Consider the following 23,141-nt stretch of genomic DNA (forward strand, 5'->3'; position numbering starts at 1 on the left):
GTTACCAGTGCTGCATAATGACTTCATTTCAGCGCAGCTCAGTTGCTCAGTCGTGTCCGAATCTTTGTGATCCCATGGACTGCAGCAGGCCAGGCCTCCCTGTCCATCACCACCTCCCGGAGTTTACTCAAACTCACGTCCATCGAGTCAGTGATGCTATACAACCATCTCATCCTCTGTTGTCCCCTTCTCCTCCCACCTTCAATCTTTCCCAGCATCAGGGTCTTTTCCAATGAGTCCATTCTTCGCATCAGGTGGCCAAAGTATTGGAGTTTCAGCTTCAAAATCAGTCCTTCCAATTAATATTCAGGACTGATTTCCTTTAGGATGGACTGGTTGGATCTCCTTGCAGTCCAAGGGACTCTCAAAAGTCTTCTCCAACACTGTTGTTCAAAAGCACCAATTCTTCTGCACTCAGCTTTCTTTATAGTCCAACTCTCACATCCATACATGGCTACTGGAAAAACCATAGCTTTGACTAGACGGACCTTTGTTGGCATAATGACTTACCCCTAGTTTAACAATTGAAACAACAATTGTTTGTTCCACATGATGTCTGAGTGGCAGGAACCCAAGAGGGGCAGGTCTGCATGTCTCTGGCTCAGGGTCCCACACAGATGAGGCTGCATCATCTGTAGGCTGGAGTCGAGGTTCTACTTCCTAGAGGGGTCCCTGCTGGCTGGATGCCTCCATTCTTCTCCATGTGCGCATCTTCATGGTACTTGATGGTCCTCACAGGTGACAGTAGGGCCCCCTCAAATAAGCTACCTGAGACAGAGCTGAGCCAAAGCCACAGTGCCCTTTGTGATCTCGTCTCAGAGGTCTCTCTGTCATCTCCTCCATGATCTGTGGGTCAGAAACAGGGGCACTTCGTCCAGACCTCACTTGAAGGGGGAAGGATCAGGCCCCTCTGTGTGAAGGGAGCATCAGGAAACTACCCTGGAAAAGAGAGGGGAAGGAGTGAAGAGAATTTGAGCAAGACACCTATTTCCCATTTGTTCATGGAAAATGCTTAGATATGTCTGTGTTTTTCTCCACTAATCTGTCTCCCTTCACCAGGGACTAATGGATACATTAGTGTGTGTGTGTGTGTGTGTGTGTGTATGTATATGTATAAGTATATTGTGTAAGTGTGTATGTATGTGAATACCTGTGAATGTGTGTATATGTATAGGTGTGAGTTTCTGTGTGTATGTGTATATGTGAATGTGTATATATGAGAGTATGTATATATATTGTGTGAGTGTGTGTGGGAATACATGTGAATGTGTGTATATGTGTAAGTAAGAGTGTGTATAAATGTATATGTGTAAGTGTGTATGTGCAGGTATATTGCATGAGTGTGTGTATGTATGTGTGTGTAGGTGTGAGCATGTGTGTATGTATGTGTGTGAGTATATGTAAATATATGTGTGGATGTATGTAGGGGTGTGTGTGTGTATTTGTAAGTGTATGTGAATGTACATGTGCATTGTGTGCATGTAAGTATATTGTGTGAGTATGTGTATATGTGTAGGTGTGCGTATATGTGAATGTATGTGTACAGTGTATCTGTGTACGTGTGACTGAATCTGTATGCTGTATGAGTGTGTGGATGTCTGTAGGTATGAGTGTATGTGTCTGTGAGTATATGTGAATGTATGTGTGTACTGAGTGTAGATGTGTGTGTGCATGTGAGTTAGTGTGTGTGTAGGTGGCTGGCAAGACAGGTGTAGAGCTCCAGCTGTTCCCACTCGACTCCTGCCAGTCGCACCTTGCTTTACCTCAGTGTCCCCAGAGACTGCTGCTTCTACACTCAAGCTTGTCTCTGTCCAGATAATATAACCCAAACTCCAAGTTTGGAGGGCCCTCTGCTGCTAACTGGTTTGCCCTAAAAGAAATTCTACTGCATTGCATCCTCTTTACCAAGTCCTCATCCATGCAGACGTGGTAAAACATGTCCCTGACCAGAGATACCTGTGTTTCTCAGAGTCCAAGGAGCCCATGTAGGCTGCGGATAGAAACCAGGAGAGAACATTTAGAGATTTGAGTCAAGCACTGTGGTAAGTTGATCAGCCTGTGAAACACATATGGGGCCCGTCTGGAAAGGCGGAGGGACGTGAACAGGAAACTTCTGTCCGTGCCTGATTCAGAATTAGGTTACAGTGATGAATGAATTAATAAAAAAGGTGAGGTGGAACAGCCAGATGAAGAGTCGCCTGAAATGTCCCTTTCTTTCCCACGTTTCGCTTCTTATCAGATAGTGAGGCCTACACCTCATCTTTGATTTCCTCCTTTCCTTTCCTACCTCTTTTCTGTTTGTTAGGAAGCAGTAAAAATTTCTTTATTATTATAGAATGTCTTTAGAATCTTTTAAATTCATTGAATGATAAAAATGGAAAAGTCTTTTACTGTTTAGTCTTTAGAGGAGACGTATTCTATAGCAAAATATAGAACCCATGTTTTAAAACATTTACAAGCCTCAATTTTCATGTATTGGTACTTTCAAATCAGGATTTAGTAATGGAAAAATTCAGTGTTTAGCGTCTGTATATGTGTGTTGTATACTTAGAAAAACAGAATAGCCTATAATGGAAAATAATCTGAAAAAAAATGTGTATCAGTTCAGTTCAGTTGCTCAGTTGTGTCAGACTCTTTGCAACCCCATGAAGCGCAGCACACCAGTCCTCCCTGTCCATCACCAACTCCTGGAGTCCACCCAAACCCATGTCCATTGAGCCAGTGATGCCATCCAACCGTCTCATCCCCTGTCGTCCCCTTCTCCTCCTGCCCTCAATCTTGCCCAGCATCAGGATCTTTTCAAATGAGTCAGCTCTTCACATCAGGTGGCCAAAGTTTTGGAGTTTCAGCTTCAACATCAGTCCTTCCAATGAACACCCAGAACTGATCTCCTTTAGGATGGACTGGTTGGATCTCCTTGCAGTCCAAGGGACTCTCAAGAGCTTTCTCCAGCTCCACAGTTCAAAAGCATTAATTCTTCGGTGCTCAGCTTTCTTCACAGTCCAACTCTCACATCCATACATGACCACTGGAAAAACCATAGCCTTGACTAGATGGACCTTTGTGGACAAAGTAATGTCTCTGCTTTTTAATATGCTGTCTAGGATGTATATATATATATGTATATAAATGTATGTGTGTGTGTATGAATCACCTTGCAGTACAACTAAAACTAATGCAACATTGTAAATCAACTATACTTCAGTTTAAAAAATATGCAAACCCTTTAATGTGATATTTTTTAAAGTTATCCTCAAACTTGGGGGTAGATAGTAATTTCATTTAAATGTGCTTTTTTAAAACTGAAAAGTATTTATTGTACTAGAAAAAAGAATATTGTCGTGAGACTATAAATAAATGAAAGTATTCATCTTGATTATTTTGATCATCCAAAATTCAGTAAAATGTTTCCTAATGGAATGAATTAAAAATCAGCTTCATATATTATTTAAATCAAGATAAATGCACATTGATAATGCTCGTAGCATTTCACATCTGTTCAAGTCAGAATATATTTTGAGCAGCTTCTATGCACCAATAAGCATTTTTATATAGGATTCTAATGGCAATGCAAACATGCACACAGAAGTATATAGAAAATGGTCCACATACTAACCACAGAGGTGACTAGGAAAGGCCAAATAGTAATTTGTTTAGGCTTGGGAGCCATACTATCTTGGTCCCCAAATCTCAGCTTTTCCCTTGTAGGACACAAGCAGCCATAGACAATATGTAAATGAACAGACAGAGCTGTGTTCGTAAAACTTTATTTACAAAAACAGGCAGACAGGATTCACCCTCAAGCCAACCCCCTGTACTAACAATTCATTTGTACATTCAAAGCACCAAAAACATTTTGTTTCTCTTGCATTTACCTAAATAAAATTCCCAGAAAATGTTCTTTTGAAAGACCAGTTGGAAAAGTTTGTTTCTAAAGTCACGTTTTTGTAGAACTGATTTAAAAGTATTATTTTAGTTATTAATCAGATATCATTGATTTTCAGGTTAGTATTATTAATGCCTTTGGATAGTTCAATGTGAGCAAAGCAAGAAACTAATAAAACATTTAAGAAATAAGTGAGTTCTGTTTATTAATAACATGATAGATGAAGCACAATCTCATTTTAAAATCAATTGAAAAGTTACTAAATACTGTAAACTATAAGTTGTGTTTCTAAAGACAACTATGATATTTTATTCTCAGTATCTGCAGTGATGATGTCTATTTACATTAGCCTTGGGGGAAATGCAGTCTTTCACAGGAAAAGAGAATATTATTCTTTTTTTTTTTTTTTTACTTTTATGTGTGCAATTTTGAACAACAAAAATAGCAATTATTTTAAAAGCATTTCAAATGATATTATAATGTGTATGTAATTCTTAGACCTTTTCTGAAATTAATTCCATTTTAAGCTCTCTGTCTATTGTTGACACACTCTTCCATTTCTACTGCTCTCTTTGCTGTTACATAAGGAAGAACAATCCCTAGGTCCTCCATGAGCATTGTTTTAAGAGAAAAGCTAACAGAAGCAGTAACAGCAAATTTTAATTCCTGTTGAGCCTGTGAGCACCAGACCCTGTACTGGATCCTTGAAAGGTCCTGCACAATAATGGCTGGCTCTATAGGAAACTAAGTGAATCCAGTAGACCACAGGTGCATGTTGAGACGGAGAAGGCAATGGCACCCCACTCCAGTACTCTTGCCTGGAAAATCCCATGGACGGAGGAGCCTGGAAGGCTGCAGTCCATGGGGTCGCTGAGGGTCAGACATGACTGAGCGACTTCACTTTCACTTTTCACTTTCATGCATTGGAGAAGGAAAGGGCAACCCACTCCAGTGTTCTTGCCTGGAGAATCCCAGGGACGGGGGAGCCTGGTGGGCTGCCGTCTATGGGGTTGCAGAGTTGGACACGACTGAAGTGACTTAGCAACTTAGCAGCATGTTGAGACTCTTGGATAAAACAGAGATGTCTTCCTTGTCTATTTCAGATGTCTTACTAGTCCATTTCAGTTCACTTTTGGAACTTTTTGGTCTTGGTTAGAATTTGGGGACTTGGATTCATTGTACTAATTGTGAATGGAAGCAGGGCTGATATCCTCAATTCTATTGGTGCTCTCACCCTTTTAAATTACTCTCCATGATGGAATGAATATAATCATGTTACAGTTCCTCTGCCTACGTGTTAGATTTTCATAGCACTTTTGTAATGGGTTCACACAAATGGTTTAAAGTGAAGGGCACGCTCTAGAACACGTGCTTACACTGTCTTAGTCTCTCCTGCTTATGCTGTTAACTTGATTAAGGAAAACGGTGACCGTCCAAAACTCTGTGTGTATCTTGCAGGAGTTCTTTGGAATCTCTCGTCTTGTGATGCACTCAAAATGCCAATCATCCAGGACACCCTGGCAGTGTTGACCAATGCCGTGATTATCCCACACTCAGGCTGGGAAAACTCACCTCTTCAGGACGATCGGAAGATACAGCTGCATTCCTCACAAGTGCTGCGAAATGCCACTGGATGCCTAAGGTGAGTCCTGTGTCATCGTCACTTCCTCCTGTCTTCAGGTGCTCTTTGTTTCTGTAACTTTATTGCTGTTTTGCTGAGGAGCAGAATGTTCTGGAATATTCTTATGGCAATAGAGTGCAAGAAGCTAGCAAAAGTCATTTCTAATGCGGTAGTGAAGAGATATATTCATCTTCCTCTGCCCTGTACCTACCCTAGAATTTGACTTAACATGTTTTCTTAGATCTTAGGCAAAAAATACATAAATAAGTGTTGTCAACACAACCAAATACAGTTTTCTTTGATTGAAAACAAGTGTTGTGACATATCAGGCATGTAGAATAACCAGGCAGACCAACTGGTTGGAGGAGTCTATGACAAACACACAGGGATCACAGTAACTGCCTCTGGTATCTATTTTTATTTTTAAAAAATTTTCAATGTGACTGCTAGAGCTTGTAATTCTTAAAAATAGCTCTTTAATAAGGCCTGTGGTGTGAAATGTCTTTTTTAAATAATAAAAGTAGCAAATGTGTTGTAATTATCTCCCAATGTGTTTTTTCAAAACTCATCACCCAGAAATCTCTTGTGATGTTTTACATGTTCCATTTAGTTTTTGCTCTTAGAAAAAAGAATGTAATAATTAAGGTATGCTTATTCTAATCTCTAGAAACGGTGTTCCCAAGGATATTGTCCATTGTACAAAAGTGAGGAATCTCTGCCAGTTTAACTTAATGGTGGGATATATGTGGTTTAAGATACCTAATCAAGTAGTCTGTATTTCAAAAGTAAAATGTGCAGAGTTGCTTTAGCTGGGCTGCCTCAAAGCTGCCACTTCTCTCACAGTTGATCAGATTCTAGGTGTGAGTACCAGTCTCAACTGAGAAGAAACAGAATCACTTCAGTGACATTAATAATAAAGTTCTCATGAATATTTATAACAATACTCTTAGCCTCCAGTCTTGAGAAGTGTGTGTGTGTTTGTGTGAATGCACATGCATAAAGGGAGCTAAAGAGAGCTGGCCTCCATAAATATCAGTTTGCATTCATGGACAGGAATAGGAAACCCTCCAACAATTTTGCTTTTCCTCAAGTCATGAAATAATGATCTTTTGACATGATTCCTCTGGGTGGGCTCCACCATAAGCCAAATTTACAGTTCTCTAAACCCCACTTTTGAGACATCCATTTTATAACCTCTTAAATTCTATGATCCTTAAGAAACCTCCTGCCCTACTAGAAGAAATATAGCTCATCCAAAGCTAAAAGTGTGGGCATTTCTGACCCTTTCTACCTCATTTTTCTATTTCGGTTATAAGCAACTATTACAGGTAGTTTTCCTTTCTTAACATCCTTGACTTGTAAAGAGTGTCATTGTTCCCAATGAGGATCGTGGAACAAAGTGCTTCAGAACCAATTGCAGACATATACTTAATAAAGATCAGTTTAGCTCCACCAATTAATATTCTCTATAAATTATATAGTAATGCAATTATATATTCATGATGTTTGATTTAAGGATGAAGGCTACTGATACATGAACATTCAGCTTCATTTGATAAAAGTCAGATGAAGAAACCAGACTAGTGAAGGTTCATGGCTCCCCTTTGTAGGTCATCTGACCAAGTTCACAGACACAGAGGCTTAACCAGTGCTGCTTCTGCTTCAAGCCAGGACTGACCACCTCATAGGAAGCAAAAAGGAGGACATCTGATTCAGAAAGAGTTTCCTGTAGCCTAAGTGGCTGTTCTTAGCCCACATGAAACCAGGTTTAAGGTTTTCCCCACTTTTCAGTGTTTATCATGCAAGTGGCAAAGTAAGGTCTATCAAAATATGGTGACTATTTCACTTCCCTCTTAATTCATTAAGCTCCTTCTGTTGCCAAAACTCAGCCTCTGTTCACTGGTGCCAAATAGAAAGGCAGAGACAGAGTTTTGGGTGGAGTAGAAAGAAATAGCTTTATTGCTTTGCCAGGCAGAGGTGGCCACAAGGGGTTAATGCCCTGAAGACTGTGCCCCACCCTGAAGAGGGGTAGTGAGGGGTCTTAGAGTGCTGAAGGAGCAGGGCGTGATCAGCTCATAGACATTCTCTGATTGGTTGGTGGTGAGGTGATCTGGAGTCAGCATCATCAACCTTCTGGTTCCAACCAGTCTGGGGTCTACATGCTTGTGGGCAGCATACAGTTAACTTCTCCCACTGGTGGGAGTTTCAGTATCTGCAAAACAGCTCAGAGAACATGGCTCAGAATATTATCTATAGTCCTTGAGGAGGAACTAAAGGTCCTTGACTTTGTTTAACGGCTAAAGTATTACTTTGTCTTGCATGACTGTTTTCCTTTCTTTCTGCATCTTCTTACTTCTCTGATTAAATTTATTCTTTGACTAAAGTTTTTCTACAGACAAAAGGCCAGTGGGCAACATGGACGAGGGTCTGTTCTGGGAAGGACCCCATAGAGTCCTGCTCCATTACATTTCCCTTCTTAAAGAAAGAAATACGAGTTTTTAATCTCTTATTTAAATATGTTTATGAATCATTCTACATTAATGAGCAGATTGGACTAACAGGGGAAGAAAACAGCTCTGGGAAAGGGCTAAAATGAATTTGTCAAATAAAGACTCAGAAGATGAAAGGTTTCAGGAAAATTCTATTACCATTTGCTTAGAACCAGTGTTGGAAAAATACATAAAAAGTGTTTTAAATATATCATGATGGAAGCTTCTAGATTTTAGTATGTGAGGTTATATTGACATTCTTAATTCTTTCAACAAAACCAAGATCTTTATTTACATGAAAGATGTGACTTTGTATGCTGTTCCTGCCTTTCAGAAGTTTCATCCATGGGCATCTTCTAAGTGCCTGCTGTGTGCCAGGAAGGGACCAGGGAACCAAAAATAAACATAGCAACCTCTTAACCTTCTAATCCCTTGAAAGCCAAGGACACCAATACAGTGAGTCCTAGTATTATGATTAGGATAGTATAGATATAGGGCTTCCCAGCTGGCACTAGTGGTAAAGAACCCCCTGCCAGTGCAGGAGACATATGTGGATTTGATCCCTGGGTCAGGATGATCCCCTAGAGGAGGAAATGGAAACCCGCTCCAGTATTCTTGCCTAGACAATCCCATGGACAGGGGAGCCTGGTGGGCTACAGTCCATGGGGTCGCAAAGAGTTGGACATGACTGAAGCGACTTGGCGCACAGGATAGTACAGAAGGAGAAACTGGGGAAGGAGTGGCTTATTCAGCCAATGTGGTCACAAGAGCTTTCAAGAACCAGATGAGACTGGGGTCAGGCAGAGAAAGGGCTTCACCAGTCAGTGCTTTGGGATCTCCTTGAGGCCAGAAAGATCAGCACACACACCTGACACTGACATGGGGGACATAAGTCCAGGATCTGTGGGCAATCTGCAAACCTAGCAGACGTTAAGAAATGCAGCTTGCTTAGTTATTTCATTCTAGGTGATAAAGGGCTGTCAAAGCAGAGCTCAGAAGGGTAGACTTGAATCTCTAAGGGACAGAAAGCTATGGCAAAGCTTTTACCAAGAGAACATAATGATCAGCTGTGTCTGGGAGCAATTTTACAGGACAGAGTAAAAGCAGGTAGGGAGGGGAGCAGTGACATGAAAGGTGGAGCTGTGAATTTATGGGCTGCCCTGCAGACTTCATTTTTAAGGTACCTCCTGTAGACAGAAGTAAATATCAATGTTTCATTCCATTCAGTTAAATTTAACTATCACTGGTTTGTAGCTATGAGAGCTATCTCCATAGCTGTTTTAGGTCTGCTTTTTATTTTGGAAATATTTTCATCATTTTATATTATTCTTATTTAAATTATAGCTTCAATATCTTATTAAATGTTAGAGAAGTTTTATGGCACAAATCATTATTTGTATGTAACTGAGGCTTAATAAATCAAATCCCCCCAAAACAAGAGGACATGAAACACATGTAACTGAGCTAAATTAAAGATAATGCAGTGCACTCAGCAAAAGTCCTCCTGGAACTGCAAAAATGATTTGAATATAGTCCTTAAAATGTAAATTAATAAGCAGATCATCTCAATTTATAAATCACATCTGGGCTTATTCCTTTGCAAGAAACATTTTTTTTTCTATCACAATATTTAGAAAGAATTTGGTGCTTTGCTGCTTCTTAAAGCAGAAAATAAAATTACAGCAATTGTTCTTTTAGTCATTTTTATGTACTGAATATATATTTTATATAAAAAAATGATACAGTGAATTTGCCCAAGAAGATGATATAGTGAGTTTATGTAACATCTGCATACCTTGATCTGGTCCATTAATTTATAGCTGTAATCTTTTTTTCACTTTTAAAGACATTTATTGTTTCTTTTCGAACTTTACAAGTAGTGCACGTTTATTGCTGACTACTGGAAATACTTGCAAGCATAAAGTAATAAGTAACAATCACCCATAAACCTCATCCCCTAGAGGTAACCATCATTAGCATTCTTTATACATTTCCTTCCAATATCTGCATATCTTTTTACCCTTGAAATTTGCCTAAATTGTATAAAAGGGCTTAAGGCGCATGTTACAAGCTTTTCCAATGTGTCCTAACCTCCACTGTCACACCCCGTGAAATCAGGCTAAAACTTAAGTATATGACTTAGGACCCTGTTTGTCTTGTAACAAAGGACAATAAATTGCATTTGTTCTACAGAGTGTGCCGATTTTTATGTAAAATTAAGAGGAGCAGTTTTATTCACAAAATTCCTGACTTCCAAGGTCCAGGAGCTTCTACTTCACATACATCATTCATTCTCATAAATATTATAAGTTCAATAGGTCACGTGTCGTAAGTCAGGAAGCCAGTATTTTCATCCACATCCTGACTCCTGATCCAGACCATGCCCGCCCACTACACCACACAGATGGGAAATGCAGTGTTATGTGAGATGAGACTGTAGATCTGTGCTGGAGCAACACAGACAACCATCCGACCAAAGAATGGTCAGCACTCTCCCAGGTGCTGGTTCTTTTAATTTGCTTCTTGACATTTGCTGAGTGGCATCTACTTGGCCAATATCCCTTTTGCCTTTAATTGTCAGTTGTCTCCTCATTCCCCCTTATTTCTTACTTTCTTTTCTCCTCTGCTAAGACCCAGAGTATGGATGACAGGAGACCCACACAGAGTTAGTCACCTACCCCCAATTAAGTCCCCTATCTCCACCTCTGTCTTACATTTTAAACAATTAGTACAATGAGTATCTTTTTTTTTTTAAGACTACATTTTAAGACATGTCCTAGATAATAGAGTAGACTTTATTTTTCCAGTTCTTAAACTCCTCCATCGTTTACTGATGACTTAAAGTAAGTTCATATTTTTGGCTTGTTTCTACAGCTACAAGAATATATGAAGAAAATGAAATGTAAAAAAAAATTAAACTCTTTTCCTGGGATAGTGTTTCCTAGCTCAGTGTAGCTTATAACTCCAGTAGGAGTGTATGATAGGTAAAGTAAATTTATCAGATCATTATCAGATATCATTATTCTCAACTTTTGTTCCTAGCAGGATTCAAATTTATTTATGTCATTTCAGGACAGGAAGTCCAGGTGAAAAATGTAAGCAATTGCTATTCTGAAAGAGTACATCTTTTTATTTAAAAAAAAAAAAAGATTATAAATGCAAATTGCACCACTCTTAAGTATTCAAAAGCTTATCAGAGTGAAATTTAAGTTAAAAAGACCTATGCCTTAGTAAACTAGGATCTAGAACACTCACATTGTCCAGTCTTTATACAAAGTGAAATGTCTTAAAAGACTCTGTCCAGTTTCTCCAGCCTTTCCTCTGTTGTACCAAATCAGTGGCGGTGTCCGCCCCACCAGTCTCAAGCTTTGAACGCACTCACTGGAAACATTCTACAGAGAAGACCCCCTTGGCTTTGCCTTTTCTAAGAACGCATGGTGAAACTTCATGGGAAGATGGCATATCACGTTGACATAGCCAAAATTTAAGCACATATAAAATATAAAATGAAAAGCTAATGCCCTTAGACCTTTTCCACTTAAAATTCATTTTGGGAGTAAGAAATGAAATTTTTTAAAAGCTGACCTAGTTGTTCCTGAAATATCTATCCATCACTGAGAAAAGAGGATAGAGATGGGGAAAAAAAAGTTCTCTTAAATTTTGTTGAAGGAGAGAGTTGTTAGGAATGATAGATTATGGGGTTCCAGGAGGGAGTGGCAGGTGGGGCCCTCGGGTGTCAGAGCTGGGGATGATGGGCAGGGGTCGGTGTCATCTCTGCTCAGAGGAGCCTGGAGGGCTACAATTCATAGCCTGCATCCTCCCACCAACCAGTCACACACAGCAACACTTGACTTCCTCCTTGTTTCTCCTCCTTTTTAAGTTTTATCTTTTGTTCCTATTCTGCTCAATTAAAGCTTTAATTTTTAATTAAAAATTTACAAATATGGCTTAAAATAAATATGGAAAGATGTTAGAACAGCCTAGGACTTAATTATTCATGAAGTTATTGTGTTGGGTTTTTTTTCCTCTTTAGGCTTAAGGATTCCTCCAGGGAAACCACTTTCCTGTGGCCTTAGGTGATATAGACCTTGACATTGACTCAGTTATGTACCTGTGATTGTTTCACTGCACACCATGGGATGAAATAGCCTCCTATAACATTTGGCAAGAAGAATCATCACCTTCAGCCAGAATGTGTGTTGACCAACTACACACTGAAGGCTCGCTATTGAAGGTCAATCCGGCTGCGCCTGTGGGCAAGCTTATTTTGCTTGGGGTCACTGCTGTAGATTGCTGTAAGTTCAGTTCAGTTACTCAGGCATGTCTGACTCTTCGACCCCATGGACTGCAGCACACCAGGCCTCACTGTCCATCCCCAACTCCTGGAGTTTACTCAAACTCATGTCCATTGAGTCAGTGATGCCATCCAACCATCTCATCCTCTGTCATCCCCTTCTTCTCCCACCTTCAATCTTTCCCAACATCAGGGTCTTTTCAAATGAGTCAGCTCTTTGCATCAGGTGGCCAAAGTATTGGAGTTTCAGCTTCAACATCAGTCCTTCCCATGAACATTCAGGACTGATCTCCTTTACCATGGAATGGTTGGATAACTGTCCTTTAGGATAGGTTGCATAAGTGTCCCCCCAAATCTGTGTCAACCTGAAGCCTCAGAATGTGACCCCATTTGGAAATAGGGTCTTTGCAGATATAATTAGTTAAATGATAAGGTCACACTGCAAATGCCATATGTGCTGTGCTTAGCCACTCAGTTGTGACCAACTCTTTGTGACTCCATGGACTGTAGCCCACCAGGCTCCTCTGTCCATGGGATTCTCCAGGCAAGAATACTGGAGTGGGTTGCCATGCCCTCCTCCAGGGATCTTCACAAGCCGGGGATTGAATCCAGGTCTCCTGCATTGCAGGTGGATTCTTTACCATCTGAATATCACTCATATGTGGGATCTAAAATATGACACAAATGAACTTATGTATGAAAGAGAAGCAAGCTCACAGACAGAGAGAACAGACTTGTGGTTGCCGAGGGGTGAGGGGTGTGGGGAGGGGGCAGATTGGGAGTTTCCAATTAGCAGATGCAAACTCTTATATATAGGATGGATAAACAACAGGGTCATACTGTAGAGCACGGGGAGCTGTATTCAGTATCCTGTGATAAACCACAATGAAAAAGAATATATACATGTAACTGACTCACTCTGCTGTACAGTGGAAATAAGCTCAACAGTGTTAATCAACTACACTTCAATGATATTAAAAAAAAAAATGAGGTCACGCTGAATTAGGGTTCTAGTGAGTGGTACCTTTACGAGAAGAGGACTTACATACAGAGACGAGCACTGGGGGAGGACAGCCATGTGAAGACAGAGGCAGAGAACGGAGTGATGTAGCTGTAAGCCCAGGAATGACAGGGCCTGCCAGCAACCACCCGCAGCTAGAAGGAGGCAAGGGATTCTTCCCCAGAGCCTTCAGAGAGATCACAGCCCTGCTGACACCTTGATCTTGGACTTCTAACCTCCAGAACTATGGAAGAATAACGTTCTGTAGTTTTTAGACCTCCAGTTTGTGACAGTTTTGTTTTGTTTTTTTTTAAGTTTTTTGGGGGGACTTCCCTGGTGGCTCAGACCACCAAGTAAAGCATCTGCCTACAATGCGGGAGACCGGGGTTCCATCCCTGGGTCAGGAAGATCTGGAGAAGGAAATGACAACCCACTCCAGTATTCTTGCCTGGAAAACCCCATGGATGGAGGAACCTGGTGGGCTACAGTCCATGGGGTTGCAAAGGGCATGTACATGTGACAGTCCACAGTCATTCTCAAGTCTCACGCAGAGCACGTGACATGACTTAAGTCTCATTTAAGGCACTCCATTCCCATGGCTGAGTACAGAATGAATGCTTTCAGGATTTAGTGCAAAGCATGACTGCATTTTTCCATTTAAAATATCACAAATCAACATCCTAATGATCCCTTCATGTCCTTGATCATCATTTCATCATGAACTGCAGGTAAAGCCTTCCTGAGTATCCTTTTTTTACTTTTTAAAAGTCTGCCTGCTCAAAACGACAACTCAGATGGGCCTTACCGTCTGGCTGTGTTACATTTAGTTGCAAGCACGTAGGGCTTTATCTCCAGCTTATTTGCATAAGGCTGGCGTTGCTAACGTCCACAGCTCATTTCCTAGTGCCGCCGAGCCATTTCTTTACTTTTATTATTCTATTCCCACTTCAGCATCTTGTCCTGAAGGACAACAATATACAACCCTAATTTTTCCCATTTATCTTTGTATACAGGGGAATGTTATTAAGGCCGTCAAAGGAGCTGCACTGTGCCTTTGCTTATGAGTATAATTAAACTCAGACCCTCAATTAGTCATTTTAACCCATATAATGGATGAACGCTTGGTCCCGTGGTGCCGCTAATTCTGGAGTGACCTTGAGAAAACCCCATCACAAAGTAATACCAGTGATAATCACACTCTGGCTAGAAAACGCCTAGGAAATTTATTTTATCTGGTTTACTCTTGAATTAGATGCAGGAAAGAAGAGGAGTTATTAATTTTACCTTACGTTCAGCCGCTTGCCAGTATCAGGCATCTAATAAAAAGAATCTGCTTTTAGAAGTATGTTTAAATCTCGTAGCATGTGCCCTGAATTTATCCCAGTCTTGAGCTGCCGCTGAATGGAGTACTCTCGCTCAGGTACTGAAAAGGGAAAGGTGTAGTCCAAGTGGATGCTGAGAGCAGAAGTGGCACAACTCACCCCGCCCACCCTCCGTCCAACCGCACCTGCTCCTCCAGCACCTGAGCAGTCCTCCACTCCTGATCGGTGTGTCTATTTCAGCTATAGAATGAGTGGTTTTCTTGAGTCCTGATTCAGCAATGAAGGTCCTCTTTGAACAATGGGAACAGGATCCACAGGGGGCAGAGGGTCTAGGGGGTCTTAGGAGCCCATCTCTGCAGCTCCATTGGTGATGGAGGCTTCAGCGTCACATGGTTCACCCCGACACTTCAAGCTTACTGCCTCCCGCCTGATCAGAAGGAGGTAGTGGCTTATCTCCTTATTACCTTGCTCAGGCTGTCATAACAGAGCACCACAGACAGGGTGGTTTAAAGAACAGGAATTTATTGTCTCCCAGTTCTGAGGGTTAGGGCTGGTTCTCGGAGGCCTCGGTCCTCAACTTGTAGGTGGTCACCTTCTAGCCATGTCCGTATTTGCTCTTCCCTCTGTGGGGCTACATCCTGATCTCCTCTTCCTCTAAGGACACCAGTCATATTGGATTCGGGCCCCAGCCAAAAGCCTCATATTATCTTAATTACTGCTTCAAAGACCATTTCTAAATGCAGTAACGTTCTGAGGAGCTGGGAGTTAAGATCTAACATCTGAGCTTGGGAGGGACATAATTCAGCGGATAGTAAAACTCTAATAGTTGGCTTTCATTGTTTGTTCTCACTTTGGGAAATAAGTTTTAATAAAACATTCTTCTAGCAAGGTCATGTTGACCAGTGTGAAGCATATTGTAATTTATTGTATAATAAAACCAAAATCAAGCTTATTTCTTAGCCAGGGAAAAAAAATAAGCTAATGTTAGCCTTTGTCTCTATTTTCAAGTGGAAGTTATCATAAAAATATGCTACAGGCGGACACTTTTCCTTTTTCCATTGTCATTAATGTAACTTCAAGAAATTATATAGCAACATAAGAATCCTAAAAGCCAATTAGTGAATTTGTTCTTGAATTGGGGTTTACCTACTGAACTATGTTTCATTCTTATACTTTGATGAAATCAGTAACTTAACAAAGAAGAATCTTAGAAAATCTATTCATCTTAAATCCTAATCATTGAATGTACATGAAATGACCTTTGATTTGGAATTAGGAGATCTGATTTGAGCTTTAGCTTTGATAAATCTTGTCCATTGTCCTGAGGGAAACCAGGCTACATTATCTTGGCGTCAAATTCCATGGCTGTAAAGGAGTGGTTTGGCCTAGATGTCCATGATGAAATGGTTAAAAAAAAAAAAGTAAAGCATGACCAGGGTATTTGCTAGCTCACCCCAAGTTGGAATCCCCCCCAAAAAACCATCCCCAAAGGAGGTATCCTCAAGGAAAGCACCACCATGGAAAACCACAGGCTCTAGGGCCTGGCCTTTGTCTTTACATGGTAAGAAACTTGACCTTCAAGCTGCAAGACCATCAGGAGGAAGTTAGTGCTCAGTTTAGCACCTACTGGGAATCCCAGATGGTAAAGAATCCACCTGCCAATGCAGGAGATGCAGGAGACATGGGCTTGATCCCTGGGTTGGGACGATCCTCTGGAGTGGGAAATGACAACCTGCTCCAGTAATCTTGCCTGGAAAATTCCATGGACAGAGGAGTCTGGAAAGTTCCTTGAACAGAGGAGTCTGGTGGCCTGTGGCCCATGGGGTCACAAAGAGTTGGCTATGACTGAACACACTACGGATGTTGTTGTTGTTGTTCAGTCTCCCAGTCGTGTCCGACTCTTTGCAATCCCATGGACTGCAGCACACCAGGCCTCCCTATCCCTTACCATCTCCTGAAGTCTGCCCAAGTTCATGTCCATTGCATCGGTGATGCCATCTCATCCTCTGCTGCCCTCTTCTCCTTCTGCCCTCAATCTTTCCCAGCATCAGGGGCTTTTCCAGTGAGTCAAGCCCATCATGTACTGTGCTTCTTTGATTTGCATACCGTTAATGCAGTTGTCCCAATAGTCTGCTGAGGTGGGAATTCCTACCCTATTTTACAAACTCAGAAGCTGATACCCCTAAAGGCAAGATTAAGTTACCCCAAGTCACACAACTTGTAAGAGACTGAACAGTGATGTTAAGCCCCAGGATGAAGAATGCTATAGTTGGGTTCTTCCCACTTCACCATATTTCATAAGCCAGAGATGATGAACAGCTGAAGAACACATGTATTTGTTTATACAGAGGAGATGATGCTGACCCAGCTGGGCTCCCGTAAGAAGCGTACACCAGCATGGAGATGCAGGTGACACGTTAGAATTAGAATCCATGCGAAATATTTAATTAGGGGCAACATCCGAGAAGAAAACTGGGCAGGAACCAGAGGAGCTTGGAGCCATGAAACCATGATGCAGGTCTGACCCCAAGGGAAGGAAGGAAGGAGGGGAGAGAAGAAGGAAGGATAGGAGGTAGGGAAGAAGAAAGGAAGGAAGGGAAAGAGGAAGGAAGGGAGGGAGGAAGGAAGGAAAGAAGGGTGGGTGGAAGAAGGGGAGGGAGGGAGGAAGCATAAGTGAGATGTCTTAGACTCTAAGGGGCCACTGGAGAGTTCTGAGCCCGAGCCATCCTTCCAAGGAGTCCCACTTTTCCCAGGAACAGGCTTGCCTTGTCACTGCTGCCAAGCTCAGTTGCTGACCAGGATCATCCATGGGAGGTGAGGTCTCTGCAGAAAGGCAAACACAGTAACAGATTTCAGGGCACAGCCGCTGGACAGCTGGCATCGATCAGTGACGCTCTTGTATCACGAAATCTGCGTGGCTGCATTTCCATGCATGTTCCATAAGCCTAATCCTTTACCAGTGCTTTTGTTCATTCTAGTCTAGCCACTCAAAAGCCACACTTGCATCAGAAGGTCACTTGGTGGTATAGAATCCAGATAAGAGTAGTTAGTTATATTGACTGCAAGTTTTATTCTCTCAACATCTGTTCTTTTTACAATGTGATAAGCCTTCTGGTAGGCTTCCCTGGTGGCTCAGTGGTAAACAATACACCGGCCAATGCATGAGATGCAGGTTCGATCCCTGGGTTGGGAAGCTCCCCTGGACAAGGAAATGGCAACCCACTCCAGTATTCTTGTTTGGGAAATCCCATGAACAGAGGAGCCTGGTGGGCTACAGTCCATTGGGTGAGTCAGACACGGCTTAGCAACTAAACAACAAGAAGCCCTCTGGTAGGCATGAGGCATGAGAGCAGGGGCTAGACACAGTCTATGGAGTTGGCCATTGAAAGCAATGGACAGTGTCATTAAAACAGCCTGATGCCTTTGAGTCCCATTAGGCTACCACAAAACTGGATGAATTGCAGCGTGCTTTTCCTAAATCATGCCTTGGAAAGCCATTTCTTTTTTCTCAATATTTTCATGGCTGAACAAGCTTTTTGCCTTTAGTTGGTTTATTGTTACATCTTGTGGCCCTGAAGCTATCTCTCTCTTCAGGATTTTGCATTTCTCTTATCTTTTCTATTAGGAAAAGTATGAGAAAAAACTTGAGTTTTCATTTCTTTCTGAAGACCTTTCTGTGCCCCCAGAAAACTAACTATAATTTCACTGGGTTCTTCCTGGCATTTATGTTCCATGAAATAGTGGAGATCATTTCTCCCAAAACATTATTTTTATTTCCCTAAGCTAGAGAAAGTGAGAGTTTGAATTCACCTTAAGTGTAAATGATTATATAAAATACCCCATCATGCGTTTCCTTCTTAAAGTTTTCATTACTTATTTCTGAAAATTCTGATCCACTTCATTTTAAAAATATGCAGGATCTAGCTAAAATTTGTCTTTAATTATTTATTCTATAATTTGGTTGCAAATATGGACTTCTTTTAAAAGGACAGGCGAATCTTAAATTTTATCTTTTCAGTATGAGTAGTCATACTTCCTGTTAGAGTCTGAATAGTCAAATCTTCCATTAGTATGAACAGATTACTTCCTTTGAGAAAAGATTAAATGAAGAAGTTTATTTTCATTTAATTGGTAGACAATGGTGCTTCATATTTATTCACATAAACCATTGGGTTATAAAGTATAAGTAAAAAACTTGTTCCTTCTTAGAATCTTTCATAACTTCTTGATATTAAAAATATAATTTTTCCTTCTTCTGCCTCCCAAATTATATTACATTGCATCAGAAATAGCTTCCCTGGAGGAAAAGCAAAGAAGTCTATTAATCCTAAACTGAAGAAGAAAGAGCTTGGCAGTTTTACTTCTTGCTTACATACTAAGCCTCTCCAATATTTTAATACATGTATTTTCATATCATTTCTCCTTTCCCTTTTCAAAATGACACTTATTTTGAAATAGAGCCAGTGTTTACCAGAGTTGGGACAAAACAGCCCAGAGGATGAGTACAGTTCACAGAACAGGTGGAAGCTAGCCCACGTTCAGCAACATTGGGGAAGATCTCCAGTGTGCAGTTATGCTTGCCCTTGGATAAAGAGAAACATAAGCAAGGAGAGCCATGAATAACATTTTCCAAAGACACCAGTTCAGAGCACACCTTCCTAGCCACCATCTTATGGATTCAGAGTGAAGAGCTGGGTGTACAATTCTGCCCTCCCCAGCCTAAGTCTTCTGGTCCCCTCATCCTCTTCCTTGAGTCCATGTGGTCCTTAATTAACAAAGAATGTTTCAAATAAATTTCATTTCTTCCTTAGGTGACCAAGAACATTTGAAATGGAGGAGAAACGTTCTCATGGGCCCCCTTTCCTGGGTTAGTGATTTCCTCCTACAGATGTCCATGACTGTGTGCTACAGGGCGTTTGATGGACAGCTGCGGGGCAGGCTGCCTGGGATGGCTGGATCCCTGGGTTCCTCTCCATCACCCTTGGAGCTGTGATAGGCAGGAATGAGAAATGGGGCCCCAGAACTCAGAGAGCAGTGGCCACATGGGGATCACAGGAAGCAGAGATGCAGGTGGGGAGAATACAGAGAGTTACCACTTGTGGGCCTGCATCGTGGACCTCCAGGTCGTCTGTCTGTGATGGATGGGATCATTGTCATCCTGTAGAAAGTCGCTCATTCCAGACCCTGAGAACTGGGAAGCTACTGAAAGTAAAAATAATTCTTTTCAATTCTTATTAGAAAATTCTTATTCTGAGCTGGCAGAAGCTTCTGGAAGTACCCACTAAAATGAGGAAAGTCAAAAAGAGGGCACCCTTGTCTAGATTGCATGCTTGGTCTATCTTTTCTTGCCTCCAAAAGGTTTAGGCCAAAGAAGCAATAGTTGTAACACACTAACGGGTTGACAGCTGTCAACACGAGTCCTTCAGGACACTGGGCTTTTTCTACTATAAATCTGTGTCATAAATTCACTTTCAGTCTGCTGAGTGAAAGAACAAACATGCCAGGACTTCAGACTAAGCCTGTGTCCTTTGTTATTACCCCACAGAGATACAAATACATCACCATTCCCTATTAACAGGCCCTCGAGTAGCAAGGAGATGCTGTGCCATGGACACATGGACTGAGGCTAATGAATCCCAACAACTAATTACATTTCCCTTAAAGTAACTTATTACCAGAAAGTAGCTGTGTTAGCACAGAGATGTTATGTGAGAATGGCAATCCCCAGGAAGAGGCCACCTAATTAATCATCCCTCGTAATTCTCCATAATAGCCCTGTCTGGACTTTCATGTCCAGACGACTGTTCTTCCCAGGGTTGCATTTGGCCTGACCTTATTTTGGACCAACAATGTAATTGGTAATTGCAGGCTAATTTATATAAACAAACGAGGGCCCTGCCAAATAAAAGCTCCGTCATTGCAGTTGGTACTCAAGGCTCTAAGAGCTCTCTATTTTGCACAAGTTTAGGTCAAGTGGTTGCAGCCAGTGACTCTTACGCAAAAAATAATTATTTCAGAGAAGCAAAAGCACCATGCCCTTGTGAAGCCTGCCAGGAATCATGGCTTGTGACCTGTTGTGTGCAGTGAGTCCTCCTTCTCATGTTTTAGATGAAGCTGGTTTCAGGTGTTTACTTAGAATCTCATCAGGACCTGAAGGGCTGTTTTTCCTTAGCACGTATGAAGGAACTGCTGATAAGTTTCTTCCTAGAACATAAAGGAACTTCACTTATTTCTTCTCTGCAGGCAGCACTGTCATCCTGCCTAGCAAACCTGATTAAATGTCATTTGTCCTTGACCCCTGTCACTTTTAAGCAACTGAAATAGATGAAGAGGCTGGTGCTTCCCAAATCAGAAGGAGCCAAGTGTCCACAGCCAGAGCCCCTGGGAATAGAAACTCACACAGGAACTCAAGCTGGGGTTTATTAGGATTGTACAGGGCTCCGTCCTATTTGAAGACAGGTGCTTGAGACAGATTATCCTCCTGTTTCCTCTCAAGCACTCAGCCAGGATCCCCTGCAAGCTTAGATAGAGACCTCTGGAAGACAAGTGTCTGAGTATCCTCCTGCGGAGGCCAGCAGGGGACCTACCACAGCTCAGAAGGGCAAAGCTGTGAGCCCAAAGCACCCGAGTAGCCACTGAGACAGGAATACCATTGGAGAAAGGAGGTCTTACATGTCACCTCTCAGGTCCTGTAAACTTCTTTGTAAGGGAACTTTTTATACTCCATAGGCTTTAATTTGGGCTTCCCTGGTGGTTCAGCAATAAAAAATCCACCTGCAATGAGAGACCTGGGTCAGATCCCTGGGTTGGGAAGATTCTCCTGGAGGAGGGCATGGCAACCCACTCCAGTATTGTTGCCTGGAGAATCCCATGGACAAAGGAGCCTGGCAGGCTATAGTCCATGGGGTTGCAAACATATGGACACGACTGAGCGAGTGAACACAACAACAACATAAGATGAACCATTTAGAAGGGGACAATCCAGTGGCATTTAGTCCATTCACAGTGTAGTGTGGTCACCTGTGTGTGGTTCCAGAATGTTTTCAGGACCCCAGAGAGACAGTCTGGACCTAGTAACTGGAGCTGTTCTCCCTCCTGCTGGTCCTAGTGATCACCAGTCTGTGTTCTGTCGTTATGGATTTACCTATTCTGAATATTTCATTTAAATTAAGTCTTGGAATATATAGCCTTTTTTGACTGGCTTCTTTCACTCAGCATAATGTTTTCAAGGTTCATCTATGCTGCAGCATGGAAGAGTACTTTCTTCTTTTTTATAGTGGACTAATGAATGTTTCTTTGCTTGGATATACTGTGTTCTGTTTATCCATTCATCCATCAGTGCTCATTGGGGCTGTGTCTGCCCTTTGGCTACTGTGACTAATGCTTCTATTAACATGTCTCTGTATTTGTCTGAGCCCCTGTTTTCATCGTTTTAGTAGGCATACATTTAGGAGTAGAACTGCTGGATCATAAAGGTATGACAACCTAGACAGTGTTAAAAAGCAGAGGTATCACTTTGCTGACAAAGGTCCATCTAGTCAAAGCTGTGGTTTTTCCAGTAGTCATGTATGGATGTGAGAGTTAGACCATAAAGAAAGCTGAGGACCAAAGAATTAATGCTTTTGAACTGTGGTGTTGGAGAAGACTCTTGAGAGTCCCTTGGACTCGAAAGAGATCAAACCAGTCAATCCTAAAGGAAATCAGTCCTAATTACTCATTGGAAGGTCTGATGCTGAAGCTCCAGTACTTTGGCCACCTGATGCCAAGAGCTGACTCTTTGGAAAAGACCCTGATGCTGGAAAAGATTGAGGGCAAAGAAGGGTGCGACAGAGGATGAGATGGTTAGATAGCATCACCGACTCAATAGGCATGAATCTGAGTAAATTCCAGAAGATAATGAAGGACAGAGGAGCCTGGGATCCTGGGATGCTGCAGTCCATGAGGTCTCAAAGAGTTGAACACAACTTAGCTATTGAACAGCAACAGTCTTTCGTGGATAACTTTTTGAGGACTGTCAAACTGTTAACCTACCCATTTTATGTGTCCATTCCATTGTATTTTCTGAGCCAGACTATTCTCTTTCTCTCAAAATAGTTTGCCTCTTCTTTTGTCTATTCATTCCAGAGAGGTTTTCTCTTCAACCATTGGATTATTAAGACCATTTATCTTTATATTACTCTGCATGAGTCCTTGGGAGAAGGCAATGGCACCCCACTCCAGTACTCTTGCCTGGAAAATCCCATGGATGGAGGAGCCTGGTGGGCTGCAGTCCACGGGGTCACTAAGAGTCGGACATGACTGAGCGACTTCACTTTCACTTTCCACTTTCATGCATTGGAGAAGGAAATGGCAACCCACTCCAGTGTTCTTGCCTTGAGAATCCCAGGGACGGGGGAGTCTGGTGGGCTGCCGTCTATGGGGTCGCACAGAGTGGGACACGACTGAAGCAACTTAGCAGCAGCAGCAGCAGCAGCCTGAGTCCTTAGAAGAAATGCACTGTGTGAGTGTTACTGCTTTCACTTTAAAACT

General features: G+C 41.8%; 1 protein-coding gene across 1 annotated transcript in view; it reads left to right on the top strand.

Moving 5' to 3' along the window:
• Nucleotides 1–23,141, top strand: part of CTNND2 (catenin delta 2) — a 1,122,555-nt gene that overhangs the window by 918,940 nt on the left and 180,474 nt on the right. The window contains exon 12 of the mRNA XM_055555147.1: nt 5,345–5,528. Coding sequence (XP_055411122.1) covers nt 5,345–5,528 — 184 coding nt within the window. The remainder of the gene's footprint in view (nt 1–5,344; nt 5,529–23,141) is intronic.

This window comes from Bubalus kerabau, chromosome 18 (assembly GCF_029407905.1).
Source record: "Bubalus kerabau isolate K-KA32 ecotype Philippines breed swamp buffalo chromosome 18, PCC_UOA_SB_1v2, whole genome shotgun sequence".
Taxonomy (NCBI): Eukaryota; Metazoa; Chordata; class Mammalia; order Artiodactyla; family Bovidae; genus Bubalus; species Bubalus kerabau.